At 48.0% G+C, this 18,221-nt stretch overlaps 1 protein-coding gene and 1 non-coding gene across 2 annotated transcripts in view; both read left to right on the forward strand.

Moving 5' to 3' along the window:
- The first annotated feature begins 11,343 nt into the window (after positions 1-11,343).
- Trnat-ugu (transfer RNA threonine (anticodon UGU)) lies at positions 11,344-11,415 on the forward strand. Its single transcript has one exon. It is a non-coding gene; the product is annotated as a tRNA-Thr (tRNA).
- A 761-nt stretch (positions 11,416-12,176) lies between these two features.
- Positions 12,177-18,221, forward strand: part of LOC126249460 (dynein axonemal intermediate chain 3-like) — a 176,654-nt gene continuing 170,609 nt past the window's right edge. The window contains exon 1 of the mRNA XM_049951114.1: positions 12,177-12,833. Within this exon, the coding sequence (XP_049807071.1) occupies positions 12,177-12,833 (657 nt within the window). The remainder of the gene's footprint in view (positions 12,834-18,221) is intronic.

The raw sequence follows: 18,221 nt of genomic DNA on the forward strand, positions 1-18,221 counted from the left end.
ATACCCATAACTATTTGAGATTCAGTAATTTCTATTAGCACTTGGAGCTCTGGTTCATTTCCAAGACAGCTACGACAGTTTACAACTACAATATTGAACGTTCCTATATCCACCCTGTTCCTGTGTTCGTCCTGCACCGTTTGAAACTGCACATCCCCGGTATCCTCTAACCTAAAAAGCTGCCCAGTCTCCTCCCCCACCAATAGACCACTTTCCTATGTAGCGGCTTCCTGCGTATAGTGGACTCCTGACCTATTTAGTGGAACCTGGAACCCCCCCCCCCCCCCCCTTATGGCTCAAGTCGAGGAATCTGCAACCTATATCGTCGCAGAACGCAGAACGTCTGAGCCTCTGATTCAGACCCTCCCCTTGACTCTATACCAAAGGACCACAGTTGGTTCTGTCGATGATACTCCAGATGGTGAACTCTGCCTTCACCTTGCAAGCAAGACTGACAGTATTTACTGCTTCAGCTAGCTGCCCAAAACCAGAGAGAATCTCTTCTGATCCAAAGTGACACATATCGTTAGTATGGTCCCATTTACTACTTCAGCTAGCTGCCCAAAACCAGAGAGAATCTCTTCTGATCCAAAGTGACACATATCGTTAGTATGGTCCCATTTACTACTTCAGCTAGCTGCCCAAAACCAGAGAGAATCTCTTCTGATCCAAAGTGACACATATCGTTAGTATGGTCCCATTACGAGTCTAATGTTGGAGTTCACAACTACCAGTAACCCCATCCTCTATTCACAGAGGATGGGGTTACTGGTAGTTGTGAACTCCAACATTAGACTCGTAATGGGACCATACTAACGATATGAGTCACTTTGGATCAGAAGAGATTCTCTCTGGTTTTGGGCAGCCCAGACCTTGCAGGCCAAGGGGCTTCCTCTGGAACACGGTGAGCAACTTCATCTGGCCCATGGACTTCGTCAGCTACAGACAGTGCCTGAAACCTGTTCGTCAGACCAACTGGGGAGAGCTTCCCATCAGTCCCTTGGGAAATTTTTTGCTGCCAGCTACACCTTGGAATGACCTCTCACCAGACCATGGGTGAAGGATCAACCTGAGTGCGGGCAGTACATGGGGTGGCCACAAAAATGGACAGGTTGGGGAACACTTGGGTCATGCTGGACGTCCTTAGGATCACCTCATCTGGCCCCACACAGAGATGCCCCTTGGCAACAGCTTTAAGCTGCGTGGCTGAAGCCAGTGCCGCCTGGAGTTGTGAGCGAAGGGTCACCAACTCAGCTCACATCTGAACACAGCAGTCATAGTTCCTATCCATACTCGAGACAGCCTGATAAATACACAGACGAGCACGAAATATAAGAGTTGAAGTTAAAGAACACTGACGAAATTTAAAATAAGTCAGCTCTTATGGGAATCTGTGTCAATACAAGCAGGGGTACTTAACACTACACTGCTATTAAAACGAAACACTGTGTCTAGCAAGCACGAAAACACACAAGAAATATTAAAAAAAGCTAAACTAGTATTCATCCAGGTCGCTCCTGTCTGAAGCTCATAAATACACTCCTGGAAACTGAAATAAGAACACCGTGAATTCATTGTCCCAGGAAGGGGAAACTTTATTGACACATTCCTGGGGTCAGATACATCACATGATCACACTGACAGAACCACAGGCACATAGACACAGGCAACAGAGCATGCACAATGTCGGCACTAGTACAGTGTATATCCACCTTTCGCAGCAATGCAGGCTGCTATTCTCCCATGGAGACGATCGTAGAGATGCTGGATGTAGTCCTGTGGAACGGCTTGCCATGCCATTTCCACCTGGCGCCTCAGTTGGACCAGCGTTCGTGCTGGACGTGCAGACCGCGTGAGACGACGCTTCATCCAGTCCCAAACATGCTCAATGGGGGACAGATCCGGAGATCTTGCTGGCCAGGGTAGTTGACTTACACCTTCTAGAGCACGTTGGGTGGCACGGGATACATGCGGACGTGCATTGTCCTGTTGGAACAGCAAGTTCCCTTGCCGGTCTAGGAATGGTAGAACGATGGGTTCGATGACGGTTTGGATGTACCGTGCACTATTCAGTGTCCCCTCGACGATTACCAGTGGTGTACGGCCAGTGTAGGAGATCGCTCCCCACACCATGATGCCGGGTGTTGGCCCTGTGTGCCTCGGTCGTATGCAGTTCTGATTGTGGCGCTCACCTGCACGGCGCCAAACACGCATACGACCATCATTGGCACCAAGGCAGAAGCGACTCTCATCGCTGAAGACGACACGTCTCCATTCGTCCCTCCATTCACGCCTGTCGCGACACCACTGGAGGCGGGCTGCACGATGTTGGGGCGTGAGCGGAAGACGGCCTAACGGTGTGCGGGACCGTAGCCCAGCTTCATGGAGACGGTTGCGAATGGTCCTCGCCGATACCCCAGGAGCAACAGTGTCCCTAATTTGCTGGGAAGTGGCGGTGCGGTCCCCTACGGCACTGCGTAGGATCCTACGGTCTTGGGGTGCATCCGTGCGTCGCTGCGGTCCGGTCCCAGGTCGACGGGCACGTGCACCTTCCGCCGACCACTGGCGACAACATCGATGTACTGTGGAGACCTCACGCCCTACGTGTTGAGCAATTCGGCGGTACGTCCACCCGGCCTCCCGCATGCCCACTATACGCCCTCGCTCAAAGTCCGTCAACTGCACATACGGTTCACGTCCACGCTGTCGCGGCATGCTACCAGTGTTAAAGACTGCGATGGAGCTCCGTATGCCACGGCAAACTGGCTGACACTGACGGCGGCGGTGTACAAATGCTGCGCAGCTAGCGCCATTCGACGGCCAACACCGCGGTTCCTGGTGTGTCCGCTGTGCCGTGCGTGTGATCATTGCTTGTACAGCCCTTTCGCAGTGTCCGGAGCAAGTATGGTGGGTCTGACACACCGGTGTCAATGTGTTCTTTTTTCCATTTCCAGGAGTGTATAATTCTTAAACAAACGATGTACTCGCCTTTATCTGCAGCAGGAACGCAGATCTTCTCTTACTGATTGTCTAACCGACACTGATTATGCAGTGTTGTCAAAGCAGTCATTATATCCAAACCTGATGTTATTTGTTGTATATCAACGATACCTTAACTTATGGACCGAGCGGGGTGGCGCAGTGGTTAGACACTGGACTCGCATTCGGGAGGACGACGGTTCAATCCCGCGTCCGGCCATCCTGATTTAGGTTTTCCGTGATTTCCCTAAATCATTCCAGGCAAATGCCGGGATGGTTCCTCTGAAAGGGCACGGCCGACTTCCTTCCCAATCCTTCCCTAATCCGATGAGACCGATGACCACGCTGTCTGGTCTCCTTCCCCGAAACCAACCAACCAACCTTAACTTATGGACACGAGTATAACATATTCCAGAGCAGATGTAGATGGCAAGCTGCCAATGGTAGTAGGGTGGGAGAGATAAACTCTTTTTAAATTATTGTATACTTTCGTTTGCTTGCAGCTCAGCTTGATGCATCACATAGTTATCAGTTGGGTGATTCTAAAACTTCATAAAGATGAGCTAGCTAGTATGAGCAAGCTAATCGCGTTCTGGTGATGTCGATTGAGTACCTTCTTGTAAGATAGGTAACGGTAGGTGGGGAGGGGCATGGGATAAATATTCTTCTAACTTTTCAACAGCCAGAGAGGATTGTAGCTTTCACCCATAGACGTTAACTATAAATATCGTTCACATTATTCGCACTTCTAACGAGCGGTTTAACATGCACACCTATCTCTTTGCAGCATTTGAAACTTAAGATTCTGCTGCACTGACTGAAGGGGCCAGATGAGGTGATCCTAAGGACGTCCAGCATGACCCAAGTGTTAGTGCATTGACTGAAGGTGATCGATAACGAAATGTGAGCAGTTTGCGGAATAACTTAAAACCAACATCCTTTGACAAGGACATCATGTGTTTATGTTAATCATTTTCAGTGTATCCGCGCTGCAGTAGTCCAATACCGTAAGCAACAGCTCTCAGGCTTTTAAGACCTTTGCCAGCAGCTGTGAAATTCCCCTGCGTTTTAATCACTTCATTGAAACTCCACACTTACACATCCATGACGAGTGAGTAACGGACATACGACAACACAGCAGCTCCTGTTTTGCGAAATATTACTCTGTAAGTACTACACGTATTGACATGTATTGTTTCAGGCGAATGTTTAGCTTTTTGCTAAATCTTGCGAATGTATGGATCATAATTGTCTGTTAGAGGCATTATTTCTTAAACCACTTGAGCATGTGATTCTATAGATCCGTTAATCTGTAAACATCACTTACACACAAATGCAGAGCTTTACAGATACCGTAAGTGACCATGATCTGTGGGTGACCAGACTCATCCCCGTATTTTAAAATCGTTTTTATTCGGTATTAGCCGTCGAGGTGGGGTACTTCCCTTATAAGTCAAGACATAATAACTGTTAGTGGGAGGGAATTTGAAAGAACACGTGGTGTTTGCAGGAGCTTACCAACCAGAAAAAATACGTTTTAACTTAAAGTCTGAAGCTGTAGAGCCGGCCGCGGTGGTCTAGCGGTTCTAGGCGCTCAGTCCGGAACCGCGCGACTGCTACGGTCGCAGGTTCGAATCCTGCCTCGGGCATGGATGTGTGTGATGTCCTTAGGTTAGCTAGCTTTAAGTAGTTCTAAGTTCTAGGGGACTGATGACCACAGATGTTAAGTCCCATAGTGCTCAGAGCCATTTGAACCATTTTTTTGAAGCTGTAGAAACGTATGACGAAATTTCTAAAACCAAAAACGTTCATCATTCAAACGGAGAAGGATAACCCAGCAATCCAAGATAAAACAAAATCATCGTTCGAAATACGGATTACACACTGTATTTCAGCCGTAACGATTTGCTAGAAGGGTTAGGACTTCTAGTATTTCCACAGTCAGCGGTGAAAACAACACATAAGCACGTACTAACGAGACCGTCGCAGTAATTTTCAAGTTCCACTGTCGTCACCTTATTGAATAACGGAGACAGTTATTAAAGAATTATACGAGTCACTTCGCATAAAGGAGAGGACACATTCCTCCAACGGCGTATGATTAGTATGACTAGGCGAGAGATAGCCAACGCACCCCACATAAATGATTCCATACAACCACATGCCATGGCACATTGATGACACCATAAAATCCATTTTCCCTAATCGCGACCTCGTTTAGCACCAAGTATTTCACCACATCAGTAATCTGGTCCTAACGGTGTCAAGTCCATTTTATCGTGACACAAGCCCATTAGGTAAAAGTAATGATACAACTTTAAAATTAGCGAAACAGCACAGTTTACTGAAATCAGCAGTAACTAGCGATAATTAAAGAAAATACCAGTGCTGGGACTCTAGCACAGGACCACCCAGGCGCAGATCCCTTTCTGAACAGGGGGAGGGAAGGGGCAGGAGCATCCTCCATTTGCTGAACTTAGGAACAGTCAAGCGTTAAAGTTAAACGCTTTGGAAGCGACGAGGAAAAATCTGTCCTTCATTTTAAGTTAGAGCAAGTGAGCTAGACTAGGCTGCTGGGAAGGGAAGGGAACCTTAGTGAAACTAGGTTGAACGGGTATCAGACTATCTAGCGCTTGATGTTCTCGTACAATAGTAGGTTAAATTGCCGTTAAATAATTTGCATCCAATTCGGTGTTCAACAAGTACCATCCTGTAACTTTTCTCAGGAGATTGTACTGTCACAGAGATTTAGTGGCATTCACCCTCTATCACTGCTTATGTACAACTAACGCCACCAGACACAAAACCCGAGAGACAGGATTGAACGGATGTTGTTATTGAGGCTGAAAGTGGAGAGGCAAGGGAATATTTAATTGCGTTCGCATTAGCCAGGATGTCAAGAGGCAACAGAACCACGTTTCTTATGAACACGACACAAATTTCGTACTGTATGTGGCTCCACTAGTATATTGCCACGAGATGTGCTGCATGTATTGTGTCTTTGTTGTTAGCGACACTGGCTGGCGTGCTGTGGGTCACCACTTGAAACCCAACCACTACCAGTTATTTGTTGTTTAGTACTCATCAGTTCTGGAAGGTTCTCGAAATTTTTTGTTTGCATATTCGATGTTTTATAAGTAGCAGCACTCTCCGTTCAGCAGTTCATTTCTCTTCTGTTCTGGCTGTACGTTGGTACTCATATTAACAGCGCTTTCAGTGCTATGTGTTGTATTTGACTGACGACCCTGCTTTCGAATTTGGACTTGGTTCTGGTTACGAAAAAATATTTGGAAATTTGTGGTAAGTTCCTATGGCACCAAACAGCGAAGTATAAAAAGATGGTCAGAATATCGTCATGAGAATAACATCATCTCCAGCAAGCAGCGCATCTGAACATAATAATATTTCAACAGTTGCGTCAGTTGCCCTGGACTCTGTGAATCAGTCACCCAAAAACATAAAAAGCTGCACAGTCGGAGTACACAGTATAATATGCATAATAACATTAGGCGGAGAAATAACGTCTCACAGAAACGAACCAATACAATGACACGGAAAACTGCACCACCGAAAAATACAGCAGGCAGGAGACAGGAGCGAGCAGTCTACAGCGAAGAACGATGGCTAAGCTATGACTTGGGAATCTGCACATCAATTCCGAGTGCCATACTGCCATGTCGCCAGCAATACCTGTAAGTAAAGTGCAAGACCTGTTAACTAGTAGCAGTTGTATGAAGGAGGCCCATATTCTGTTACCGACGGAGGTGGCATAATACATTAGTGTGTGGGGGAACCAGCCACCCAAATTTGGGTTTTCTGTGGTTTTCCTATGTCGTGTACATAAATGTCGGAAAGTTCCTTTTAAAAGTATTCGGCCGATTTTCTTCGCCGTGCTTGTACTACACCGATCTCTCTTCCTTCGAATCGTAATGTGCATTAAAATTAATTTACAAGGGGACCGTACGTACTTGCCCTCGCCGATTTGATTCATGTTGACAGGGTGTGTAGCATGGGCAGGACTTCAACTTACAGGGTGACAATTATTGAACTATTCTTTCCTGTAGACCTTTATCCCACAGGAATGCAGGGTCGGCAGTGTTATGACGCATTCGGCAATGTTAGTGGCAGAGGGTGGCCGGATGCCCTTCCTGCCGCCACCCCTAACTCCCCAGGACAGAGTAAGTGTACGCCAGCTGGTTGCGTCTAGTGTAAGTCATGAAATAGTGCGAACGTTTGCAAATGTCTGTGAGTCGTGTAACTGAGGCGGAATGGGGGGACCAGCCCGGTATTCACCTAGCGGGATGTGAAAAACCGCCTAAAAACCACATCCAGGTTGGCCGGCATACCAGCCTCGTCGTTAATTCACCAGGCGGATTCTATCCGGTGCCGGTGCGCCTACCCGAGTCCAGGAAGCAGTGCATTAGCACTCTCGGCTACCCTGGCGGGTGACAGTTATTGAACTACATGAAATAAAATCGTCATAACTTCTCAACGGTTTGCGTTAGGACGTTCAAACCGCACGGTAGGCCAGGAGGCATGTTGGGAATTAGCACGCGGCTTGTTGTTGTCGGCCATTTGCACGTGAAAATGTCACGGTATAGCATGCCTGAGCGTGTGAAGGCCTACTACACGAGCAATAACAGCCCAACTGTGGCTCAAAGGAAGTTTGCGACCGAGTTCAAGCTGAAGACAACTGGTCCAAGTGTGCTAAAAATCGAGAATTTCATTCGCAAGTCTGAGAGAACGGGTTGTGTTCCTGACGACAGGGTTGGCAATGTCGGTAGTCCAAAAAGAGTGAGACCGCTTGAAAACATCGATAATACACGCGCTGTGTTTCAAATTAGCCTCAGGAAATCGATCAAACAAGCTGCACGACAGGTGGGGATCAACTGCGAGACACTGCGACACATTGTTGTTGAAGACCCGCATCTCTTCCCATATTACATTCAAATCCATCAGCCATTAAGCCCCATGACCACGGAACAGCGGCTGTGTTTCACCAACACTATTGTAAACAGAACTGAAGAACAGGATTTTGATGTGAATATGGTTTGGTTTAGCGACGAAGCCCACTTTCATTTGGATGGGTTCGTCAACAAGAAAAATTGGTGCGTTTGGGGGACTGAGAATCCGCATTTCGTGATCGAGATGTCTCTTCACCCTCAACGGGTAACTGTGTGATGTGCAATGTCCAGTCACGGAATAATTGGTGCTATATTCCTTGATGGCACAGTGACTAATGAACGGTACCTGATGGTTTTGGAAGATGATTTTATCCCCATTATCTAAAATGACCCTGATTTCGACAACATGTGATTCATACAAGACGGAGCTCGCTCCCATCGAAGTAGAAGAGTGTTTGATGTCCTGAACGAGCACTCTGGGGACCTTCTTCTGGCTCTGGGTTACCCAGAGGCCACTGGCATCGGCCTCGATTGGCCGCATTATTCTCCGGATCTGAACACATGCGACTCCTTTTTGTAGGGCTATATTAAAGACAGGGTGTACAGCAATACCCCCAAAAGCACTGCTGAGCCGAAAACCACCATTCAGGAGGTCATCAACAGCATCAATGTTCCGACACTTCACCTGGTCACGCAGAATTTCGCTGTTCGTCTGCCCCATATCATCGCCAATGATGGCAGGCATATCGAACAGGTCATAATCTAAATCCGAATATCTGTTGTGACGTTTACGTCTTGAATACAGTGTGTGCTCGCCGTAGTTTATAACTAATTTAGGTTTTTTTCATATAGTTCAATAATAGTCACCAAGTACGGAATGAGGAAGGCGCAATCCTCAACCGTTTTCGATAAAATTGAATTTGAAAGTGTCGGGTATGCGTATATACAGGGTGAGTCACCTAACATTACCGCTGGATATATTATGTAAACCACATCAAATACTGACGAATCGATTCCACAGACCGAACGTGAGGAGAGGGGCTAGTGTAATTGGTTAATACAAACCATACAAAAATGCACGGAAGTATGTCTTTTAACACAAACCTAGGTTTTTTTAAATGGAACCCCGTTAGTTTTGTTAGCACATCTGAACATATAAACAAATGTTGTAAAATGTTAATTACATCCGGAGATATTGTAACCTAAAGTTGACGCTTGAGTACCACTCCTCCGCTGTTCGATCGTGTGTATCAGAGTGCACCGAATTACGTAGGGTTCCAAAGGAAACGATGATGGACCTTAGGTACAGAAGAGACTGGAACAGCGCATTACGTCCACATGCTAACACCTTTTTATTGGTCTTTTTCACTGACGCACGTGTACATTACCATGAGGGGTGAGGTACACGTACACACGTGGTTTCCGTTTTCAATTACGGAGTGGAATAGTGTGTGTCCCGACATGTCAGGCCAATAGATGTTCAATGTGGTGGCCATCATTTGCTGCACACAATTGCAATCTCTGGCGTAATGAATGTCGTACACGCCGCAGTACATCTGGTGTAATGTCGCCGCAGGCTGCCACAATACGTTGTTTCATATCCTCTGGGGTTGTAGGCACATTACGGTACACATTCTCCTTTAACGTATCCCACAGAAAGACGTCCAGAGGTGTAAGATGAGGAGAACGGGCTGGCCAATTTATGCGTCCTCCAAGTCCTATGAAACGCCCGTCGAACATCCTGTCAAGGGTCAGCCTAGTGTTAATTGCGGAATGTGCAGGTGCACCATCATGCTGATACCACATCCGTCGACGCGTTTCCAGTGGGACATTTTCGAGCAACGTTGGCAGATCATTCTGTAGAAACGCGATGTATGTTGCAGCTGTTTGGGCCCCTGCAATGAAGTGAGGACCAATGAGGTGGTCGCCAATGATTCCGCACCATACATTTACAGTCCACGGTCGCTGTCGCTCAACCTGTCTGAGCCAGCGAGGATTGTCCACGGACCAGTAATGCATGTTCCGTAGATTCACTGCCCCGTGGTTTGTGAAACCCGCTTCATCGGTAAACAGGTAGAACTGCAACGCATTCTCTGTTAATACCCATTGACAGAATTGCACTCGATGATTAAAGTCATCACCATGTAATTGCTGATGTAGCGACACATGAAACGGTGAAAGCGGTGACAATGCAGTATGCGCATGACACTACTTTGACTCAGTCCACCGGCTCTCGCAATGTCCCGTGTACTCATGTGTGGGTTCATGGCAGCAGCAGCTAACACACCAACTGCACCCGCTTCTCCTGTGACGGGCCTGTTACGGACCCGTTTGCGTGCTACGACCGTACCTGTTGCATACAGTTGGCGGTAGATGTTTTGCAATGTGCGGCACGTTGGATGCTCTCTGTCCGGGTACCGTTCTGCATACACCCTGCAGGCTTCAGCTGCATTTCGTCGACACTCGCCATAGATGAGTATCATCTCCGCCTTTTCAGAGTTCGAATACACCATGGTCACAGTTCCTACAACACTACACTATCACAGACGTTGGTAACACGGTGTACTACAGTTGGTCTGCGTGCGGAGACGAATGCAGAATAACAATAGCAGCAAGCGCTACATGCGGACACTGCGACAACTAGACCAAACCACAACAGTGCAGTAGAGCCACACTCGTAAGCACGGTCGTCATCGTAAACATGTCCCTGCAGATGCTGCTCGCCGACCGTGGCCCGTGTTTGTTACAACACGCAACTGAACGTCGGAGGTTTCAAGCGTCAACTTTAGGTTACAATATCTCCGGATATAATTAACATTTTACAATGCAAAAAAATGGTTCAAATGGCTCTGAGCACTATGGGACTCAACTGCTGAGGTCATAAGTCCCCTAGAACTTAGAACTACTTAAACCTAACTAACCTAAGGACATCACACACATCCATGCCCGAGGCAGGATTCGAACCTGCGACCGTAGCGGTCTCGCGGTTCCAGACTGCAGCGCCTAGAACCGCACGTTTTGCAATGCAACAAACGGCACTGATTACGTATTTGTTTATATGTTCAGATGTGCTAACAAAACTAACGTGGTTCCATTAAAAAAAAACCTAGGTTTGTGTTAAAAAACATACTTCCGTGCATTTTTGTATGGTTTGTATTAAACAATTACACTAGCCCCTCTCCTCACGTTCGGTCTGTGGAATCGGTTCGTCAGTATTTGATGTGGTTTACGAAATATATCCAGCGGTAACGTTAGGTGACTCACCCTGTATACTATTGTGTGGTCGCCAATAACCAAGGAGTCCGTAACCCAGTGGTTAAGCGCTTAGTTTCATAAGCGCAAGGTCTATGGATCGAATTTCGCTGCTGGTGATTCTTTTTTTTTTTTTTTTTCTCACGTAACTCTAGCTACAGATTTATTATGATTGTCCATATTATCAATATGTAATGATTAATTTATCGTCTCCTTAGCTCAGGGGCAGAGCACTGGTCTTGTAAACCAGGGGTCGTGAGTTCGATTCTCACAGGTGGCACCCAAAAAAAAAAGTCGGCTTTCAACCGTGATACCGTGCGGACGGTCTCGGCGCGCCGGGCAGTGCTCCGCAGGTGTTGTTGTTTACACGCTAGCGCGCGGTCGCGTCGTTATATTGCCGTATAGTACCTGCACCGACCCGACATGGCGTTCTCATATCGAAAAGCTACAATCAAACTAATGTTCAATGCATCGTACACGAGACCGAAGGCCCATGAAATTGAACGGTTTCTACGAAACATCATGCACATAGAACCACAAGAACTGATGGGAATTCATCTGTCTATTGTAACCAGCACAGTGTGCCTCAAACTGATTGACGAAGCGGCCTGCGACAGATTACTCCAGCGATCTGCAAACGACTTTCGCTTCTGTCACGCAGACGGTAACGTGAGCGTGGTAGGAGTTGACCATGCTGGTCTGGGGGTGCGTACCGTGCGCCTCTCTGAACTACCGTTCGAAGTTCCTGCCAACGTAGTCATTGATGCGCTGCGGCCATACGGCACAGTTCTGAGCCACACAGAGGAGAAATGGAACACATTCGAAACGTACCCTGTCCTTAACGGGGTACGACAAGTGCGCATAGAACTTAAGAAGTACGTTCCATCATATGTTTTCGTTGGTGGCTGTCGCGCAATTGTTATATATGATGGACAACCGAGGACCTGCTCGGGCTGTGGCCAGGAGGGCCATGTTAGAACTGAGTGTCTGCAGCGCCGCCTCGTTCAGGTGCCCCGCAATGAACTTCCCCAACGATCCACTATGACCTCTCTCCCGCTAACATATGTGGAGGCGGCACGACATGATGTGATGGATGATCAAAACCTGCTACCTCCTCAAGCCGCTGCCAGCTCCGTTGGGGAGTCAGCGCCGTCGACGACGCCGCAGCCTCACGGTGCAGAGGTTCCTACAGCCTCTACCCACCGCAGCGTCGTGGGCACCCAGCCACCGTCACTGTCGGGATCGGACACAGGGGTTCCTAGCGACCGAGACTGTGTCGAGCCCCGCCCTCCAGTGCATGTCGAATCTCGGACCCGACAGCAAAAATCACCCAAGCGACACCAGAAGAGGCGATTGTCAGCTGAAGAACAGGACAGGGATGTGAAGCCGGCGGAAGACATCGACTTCGTTGACTCGTCCACAATTGCAACGGACTCCAGTGGCATCATTCACCAGAAGGTGCCTGAAGACAAGGAACACTCTCCTAAATCTGGTGGCCCAGAAAACGAGGCGCATTGCGTCGACTCCCAAAATGTGGCCTCCTGTGAAAGCGACCAGCCCCCAATGACATCACAACCGTCTCTTGGTGATTGGGCAGACGATATGGAGGCATATGATGCACAGCAAACATCGATATCTCCACCAGAGCCCGTGGCTGACATTGAGCCCGGAGGGCTCTGCCAGTCAGGGACTCATACGGCACAGTAATGCACAGCATGCAGATGGATGGCTGTGTGGTGTGTGAGATCACTGTGGGCTTGCACCGGCACACTGCCTCCGCCACTTGATATGTCTCAGTCATACCGTGTGGGAACAGTCAACGTAAATGGTGTCCACTCCACTGTCAAGACCCGCATGTTACACGACATGATCAGAGCGGCAGACTTGGACATTGCCCTTCTCCAGGAGGTCCGTCCCGAGCTGCGTTTAGACCTATATGGCTACACCACGTACAGCCTACCCGTAGGTGATGGCGCAGGAGGAACGGCCATCCTTTCCGAGATGGCATAGACGCGACGGACGCAACGTACTTGCCGAACGGGCGAGGCATCGCACTCACACTTGGCGCAGTCCGCCTCATTAACGTCTACGCTCCCTCCGGTAATTCGCACCGTGGTGACAGGCATGTCTTATATTCGGAGGAGGTAGCCCCACTTTTGCAAGGAAATATGGACAATTACATAGTGGGCGGCGATTTTAACGGTGTTCTGCGGCCCGAGGACCAGATACCGCATTACGTCCCATGCCCGGCTCTACAAGCATTGATACTGACCTCGCGCTCCACGACACATGGCTCTTACATCATGGGACCCAGAGTGGATATACGCACTTTACCAGCCATTCTGCCAGTCGTCTGGACCAGATATACGTCTCGCGTGCCCTCCGCACAGCAACCCGTGATGCAGAACTCTGGCCGACGGCCTTCACGGACCATCTCGCGTACATCTGCACTGTCACCTTACCCCGACAACTCACAAGACGCAGCAGGGGCCCGTGGACGCTGAACGTCTCCCTCCTTCACGAGGAAGCGTGTCGGCGAGCAGTCACTGACACGTGGCGTCGGTGTATCAGGCGCCTGCCCATGTATGCTTCCACGTTGCTGTGGTGGCTGGGATGTGTCAGACCTGCACTCCGAAAGACCTTGATGGCCTACGGGCGTGACAGATCGAACTGGCAAAGGGCAACATCGGAATTTTACTATACAGCGTTGCGTGAGCTGGCGACGCAACCGCCGTCTCCCGAACGTCAGATGACCGTACAACGCATCAAAGCTCGTCTACTTCGCATCAGGACAGAGCAGCTAGAAGGTGTCCGCATCCGTGCGCGAGTGCAAGACTGTATCCCCAACGAAACAGCGTCAGTGTATCACATTGTGCGCGAGAGGCGCCACCGCAAACGTCAGCTCATTACGGCGGTAAACACGGAGGAGGGCGACCGCGCAGTGACACAAACGGACATCGCGCACACGTTCGCCAGACACTATGGGACCTTGTACATGGAAGATCCGCGAAATGTACGTGATTATGACGAGCTGTTGCACGGTTTTCCCGCCCCTCGGGACGTGGCACCCGATGATAGTCTGCTGTTGCCCATTAGACCCGACGAGCTGACATCGGCCTTGGCACGTGGAGCACCGAACAAGTCGCCTGGACCGGACGGTTTAACCCTGGAATTCTACCGCACTTTTTACCACCTTATGGGTGACAAGTGGCTCCAAATGTTTCAAGACCTGATCCGCCCTTATTTCACTGTCCCCACAGAATTCACAGAAGGCATCTTGATCCCAGTACCGAAACCCAATGGTGGTTGTAGGTGGCAGGACTTTCGCCCACTCACACTCCTCAACAACGACTACAAGATCTTCGCCCGTATCCTCCGCGCGCGTCTCCACACCACTATCGGGAAAGCCATCCACACCGATCAGACATGTTTAGGTGGTGTCAGCAACATTCATACGGCGTTAGGAGCATACCGCGACGTAATTGCTTTGACGGCGGCCTGCAAAATACGAGGCGCCCTTGTCGCCGTAGATTTTGACCACGCATTCGACCGCGTCGACCACGGCTTCTTACGCGCAGTTTTGCAACACATGGGCCTCTCTCCGGAGTCTGCACAGGTGGTCCTTCGACTGGTCCACGGAGCGCGCTCCCGCATGATGGTCAACGGTTATCAGTCTGGCCACATTGTTGTTGGACGGTCAGTGCGACAAGGGTGCCCCCTGTCGGGTATATTATTTGCTGCAGCGCTTGAACCAGCTTTACATGGTCTACGGCAGCGATTAACTGCTATCTCCTTGCGGGACGTGACCTTTTGTTGTGGTGCATTCGCCGATGACGTGGTGTTTCTGGCCAGATCAAAGGATGAAATGCATATGGCGCTACAGTGGCTACGCCAGTACGGGGCGGTCGCTGGGAGCGTCATCAGCGTGAAGAAGACAAAATACATGGATGTCGGAGGGGGGCTTTCCCACAAAGCGGCGGTGCCCTTTGACAAGGTGCCCGTACTCAAGTGTTTAGGAGTGCAATTCTACAGCAATGTCCGCCGCACGGTGGCGGCTACGTACCGCCGGCTCCTACACCAGACACGTGCTCTGCTGCAGGACAACAAACTGCGTAGCTTGGATATGCTCCTCAGAACACGTTATGTCAACACCTATCTTGTCTCAAAACTGAACTATTTTGCGCATATCCTTCCCTTGACGGCTAAGATGGCCGACAGATTTCAAGCAGCATATGGACATTTCGTAAGCACCGGTCTTGTTTTTAAAGTCCGATACGCCACCCTGACACTGCCGCAGCGGGCGGGCGGTATCGGTTTAATTCACGTATATAACCGTGCGCGATCGCTTTATCTCAACACTATGCGTCGCACGTGGACCTCTGCCCACGACACTCTGACGGGCACCCTGATAGCGGAAGTGGCACCACACTCACTGCATCCCCCGGTTTCTGTAGGACACATTTCATCGGCACTCACCCACATCAGAGAGTTCTTGATTGACTTCAGCTACTTACGGTCAGAACTTCCGACGACACGGAAGCCCAGCACAAAAGACTATTATCGCCTCTATCAACAGCAGCAACCTTTAAATACGGTCACCCACAAACATCCTGAAGTTGCCTGGAACACGGTGTGGCGAGCGGTACACACGCCTTTTCTACCTACGACGGTGCGTTCATTGTTTTACGTGGTTGTGAATGGGAAGTTCGCTACTCGTCAGAGGCTACATTCCATACATCTGACGGACGACCCCTTGTGTCCGACATGCTCAGTCGCTGACTCGGATGCACACCGACTGACGTGTGCCGCGACCAGCGAGTGCTGCCTACTGACGCAGCGCATGCTGGCGTTACTCTTGCGGCGATTGCCGGAGTCTATCTCCGCTGATGATGTATTGCGTCCTGCCGGCGTATACTTTCCATCAACCAGAACGAACGCCGTTAACTGGCTAAAAGGCATGGCCGTTTACTACATATATTGATCCTCTACGGACGGAATAGAGGGGAACCCCTCCCAACAGACGAGAAGACGACTCGGACGCTCGGCTACGGTAGTTGTAGGATCTTTCTTTGTAATGAAACAAAAATAAATCTATAAATACAAAAAATGTTATAAAAGTTAAAGAAATAAATAAATAAAACACCATAGACACACCCACTACATCCTCTTCCTGATCCTTCGATCCTCGAACTCGAACACGTTGCTTGGGCGTGGCGGCGGGATGGCCAGGCTTCGGGTGTCGACCCCTGCCCTACCCGTCGTCCTGCTCCTGCAGCGATTCATTAGATTAAAAAAAAAGTGGTTAAGCGCTTAGTTTCATAAGTGCAAGGTCTATGGATCGAATTTCGCTGCTGGTGATTCTTTTGTTTTTCTCACGTAACTCTAGCTACAGATGTACTATGATTGTCCACATTATCAATATTTAATGATTAATTTATTATTTGCATAATACTTACCCTGAAAAATAGGAAAAACTAAATATTTTTGTAAGGACATTGGAAATAAAAAAGGATACACGACTATTTTGAATCAATCGGTATAGTTATTTTATTGACATTATTTCATCTACATTTGTGACACGTATGCACTGCACGGATCAGAATAATACTGATCGTAGAAATATATAAAACAATAATTATTGTGGCATACAGCACACGAAACGAAGCCGATTTTTTTGCATGAGCACTGTTTTTTCATTGTTTCTACTACAAACCAAAACTGGCCTACGCACATAAACGGTTCTCGATCATAGCACTGTTTCGCGGCGTATCACGAATATCTATACCGAATATTGGAGCAGACAACTGATGGTGTACGATTGATTGAATTTTTATGCAGTCTTCTCTTGAAGCTATCTCTCTATTGTGTTAAATGATGTGCGAGCGATTTTGCAGCCGCATTATAAAATTTTTCACCCGCCTGTAAAAATAAGCTTCTCAGGGCTGCATCAATGGAGTATATTTTCGAGGAATTACTTTAATACTGCACGTTGACAGACCCTCTCTATCTTGAAAAATTTCGTCGTACAAACTCGGTTTCGTTTGCCCTCCCCATGAGTCGAGGAGCAAAATAAATTGTTCTTCTCTCATGCACGTCTTCAAAAGGTGAATTAGAAATTCCTGTATAGTACTGTTGTGAGTCTGCCGGACTCTGAAGATGTTATCATAACGTGTTTGTATTTGTGTGCGTACTCATCAGGTGCTTTTTACACCCTTGGTCCAAATGAGCCAGTGGTCTCTTGCTAGCAAACGAAGACCGATGGTACTAATTTGCAGGAATGTGATACTAATGGTAAACTACGTCCAAAATGTTAGAGAAAACCTCGAAATTTCAAGGTGAAGATTATTTCAACAATAAATGATTCCTTAGGTACTGATATATGCAGAACCATAATAAACCTGTCATTAGAATTACGTGGGAAAAAGACATACCATAGGGGACTGAGATTCGATCCACAGTCCTCAGTTTTATAAAACCGAGCGCTTACTCGGACGGCTACGTACTCCTTGGATGCTAACGACTATTATTAGCGTATATGTATGTCTAAAGCTTTCAAACTCGATTTTCTCGAAAGCGCTAGAGCGTTGCGTTTCCTTTTTACATATGTTGAAGTCCTAGCCATGATCTGTACAACCCATCAATACGAATCCTATAGGCGAGGGACTGTCCACTTGCAATCTACATCAACCAATAGTCTAGGTGTTTTTAAATAACGACTAGGATCATACTGTCCAAAATTTATAATAGTCATTTATTAAGGGAAATTAGATACAAAAAGGGAGCTTTTTCACCCTATACTTTCATTCACTTCTCATTGGTGGGGGACACCATATTTACCATCGAATGTACAGATTATTTATTTCAGAACTGCAATTTCCGCTTTAAGGCCATTATTCTGACGATGATATATAATAAATGTCAGAGGATCTGACATGTGTTGAAGCAAAATCTTTTGCAGTACTTGATAATCGCTTTAAGGCCGAAACTGTAATGGCTAAGTACATAATCTCTACTGTCAACGGCAAAATAAATAAATAAATAAAAACTTCACTTAAGGAGTACATGCTATGGACCTAAAACACTAAG

The sequence above is a fragment of the Schistocerca nitens genome, chromosome 3, assembly GCF_023898315.1.
Source record: "Schistocerca nitens isolate TAMUIC-IGC-003100 chromosome 3, iqSchNite1.1, whole genome shotgun sequence".
Taxonomy (NCBI): Eukaryota; Metazoa; Arthropoda; class Insecta; order Orthoptera; family Acrididae; genus Schistocerca; species Schistocerca nitens.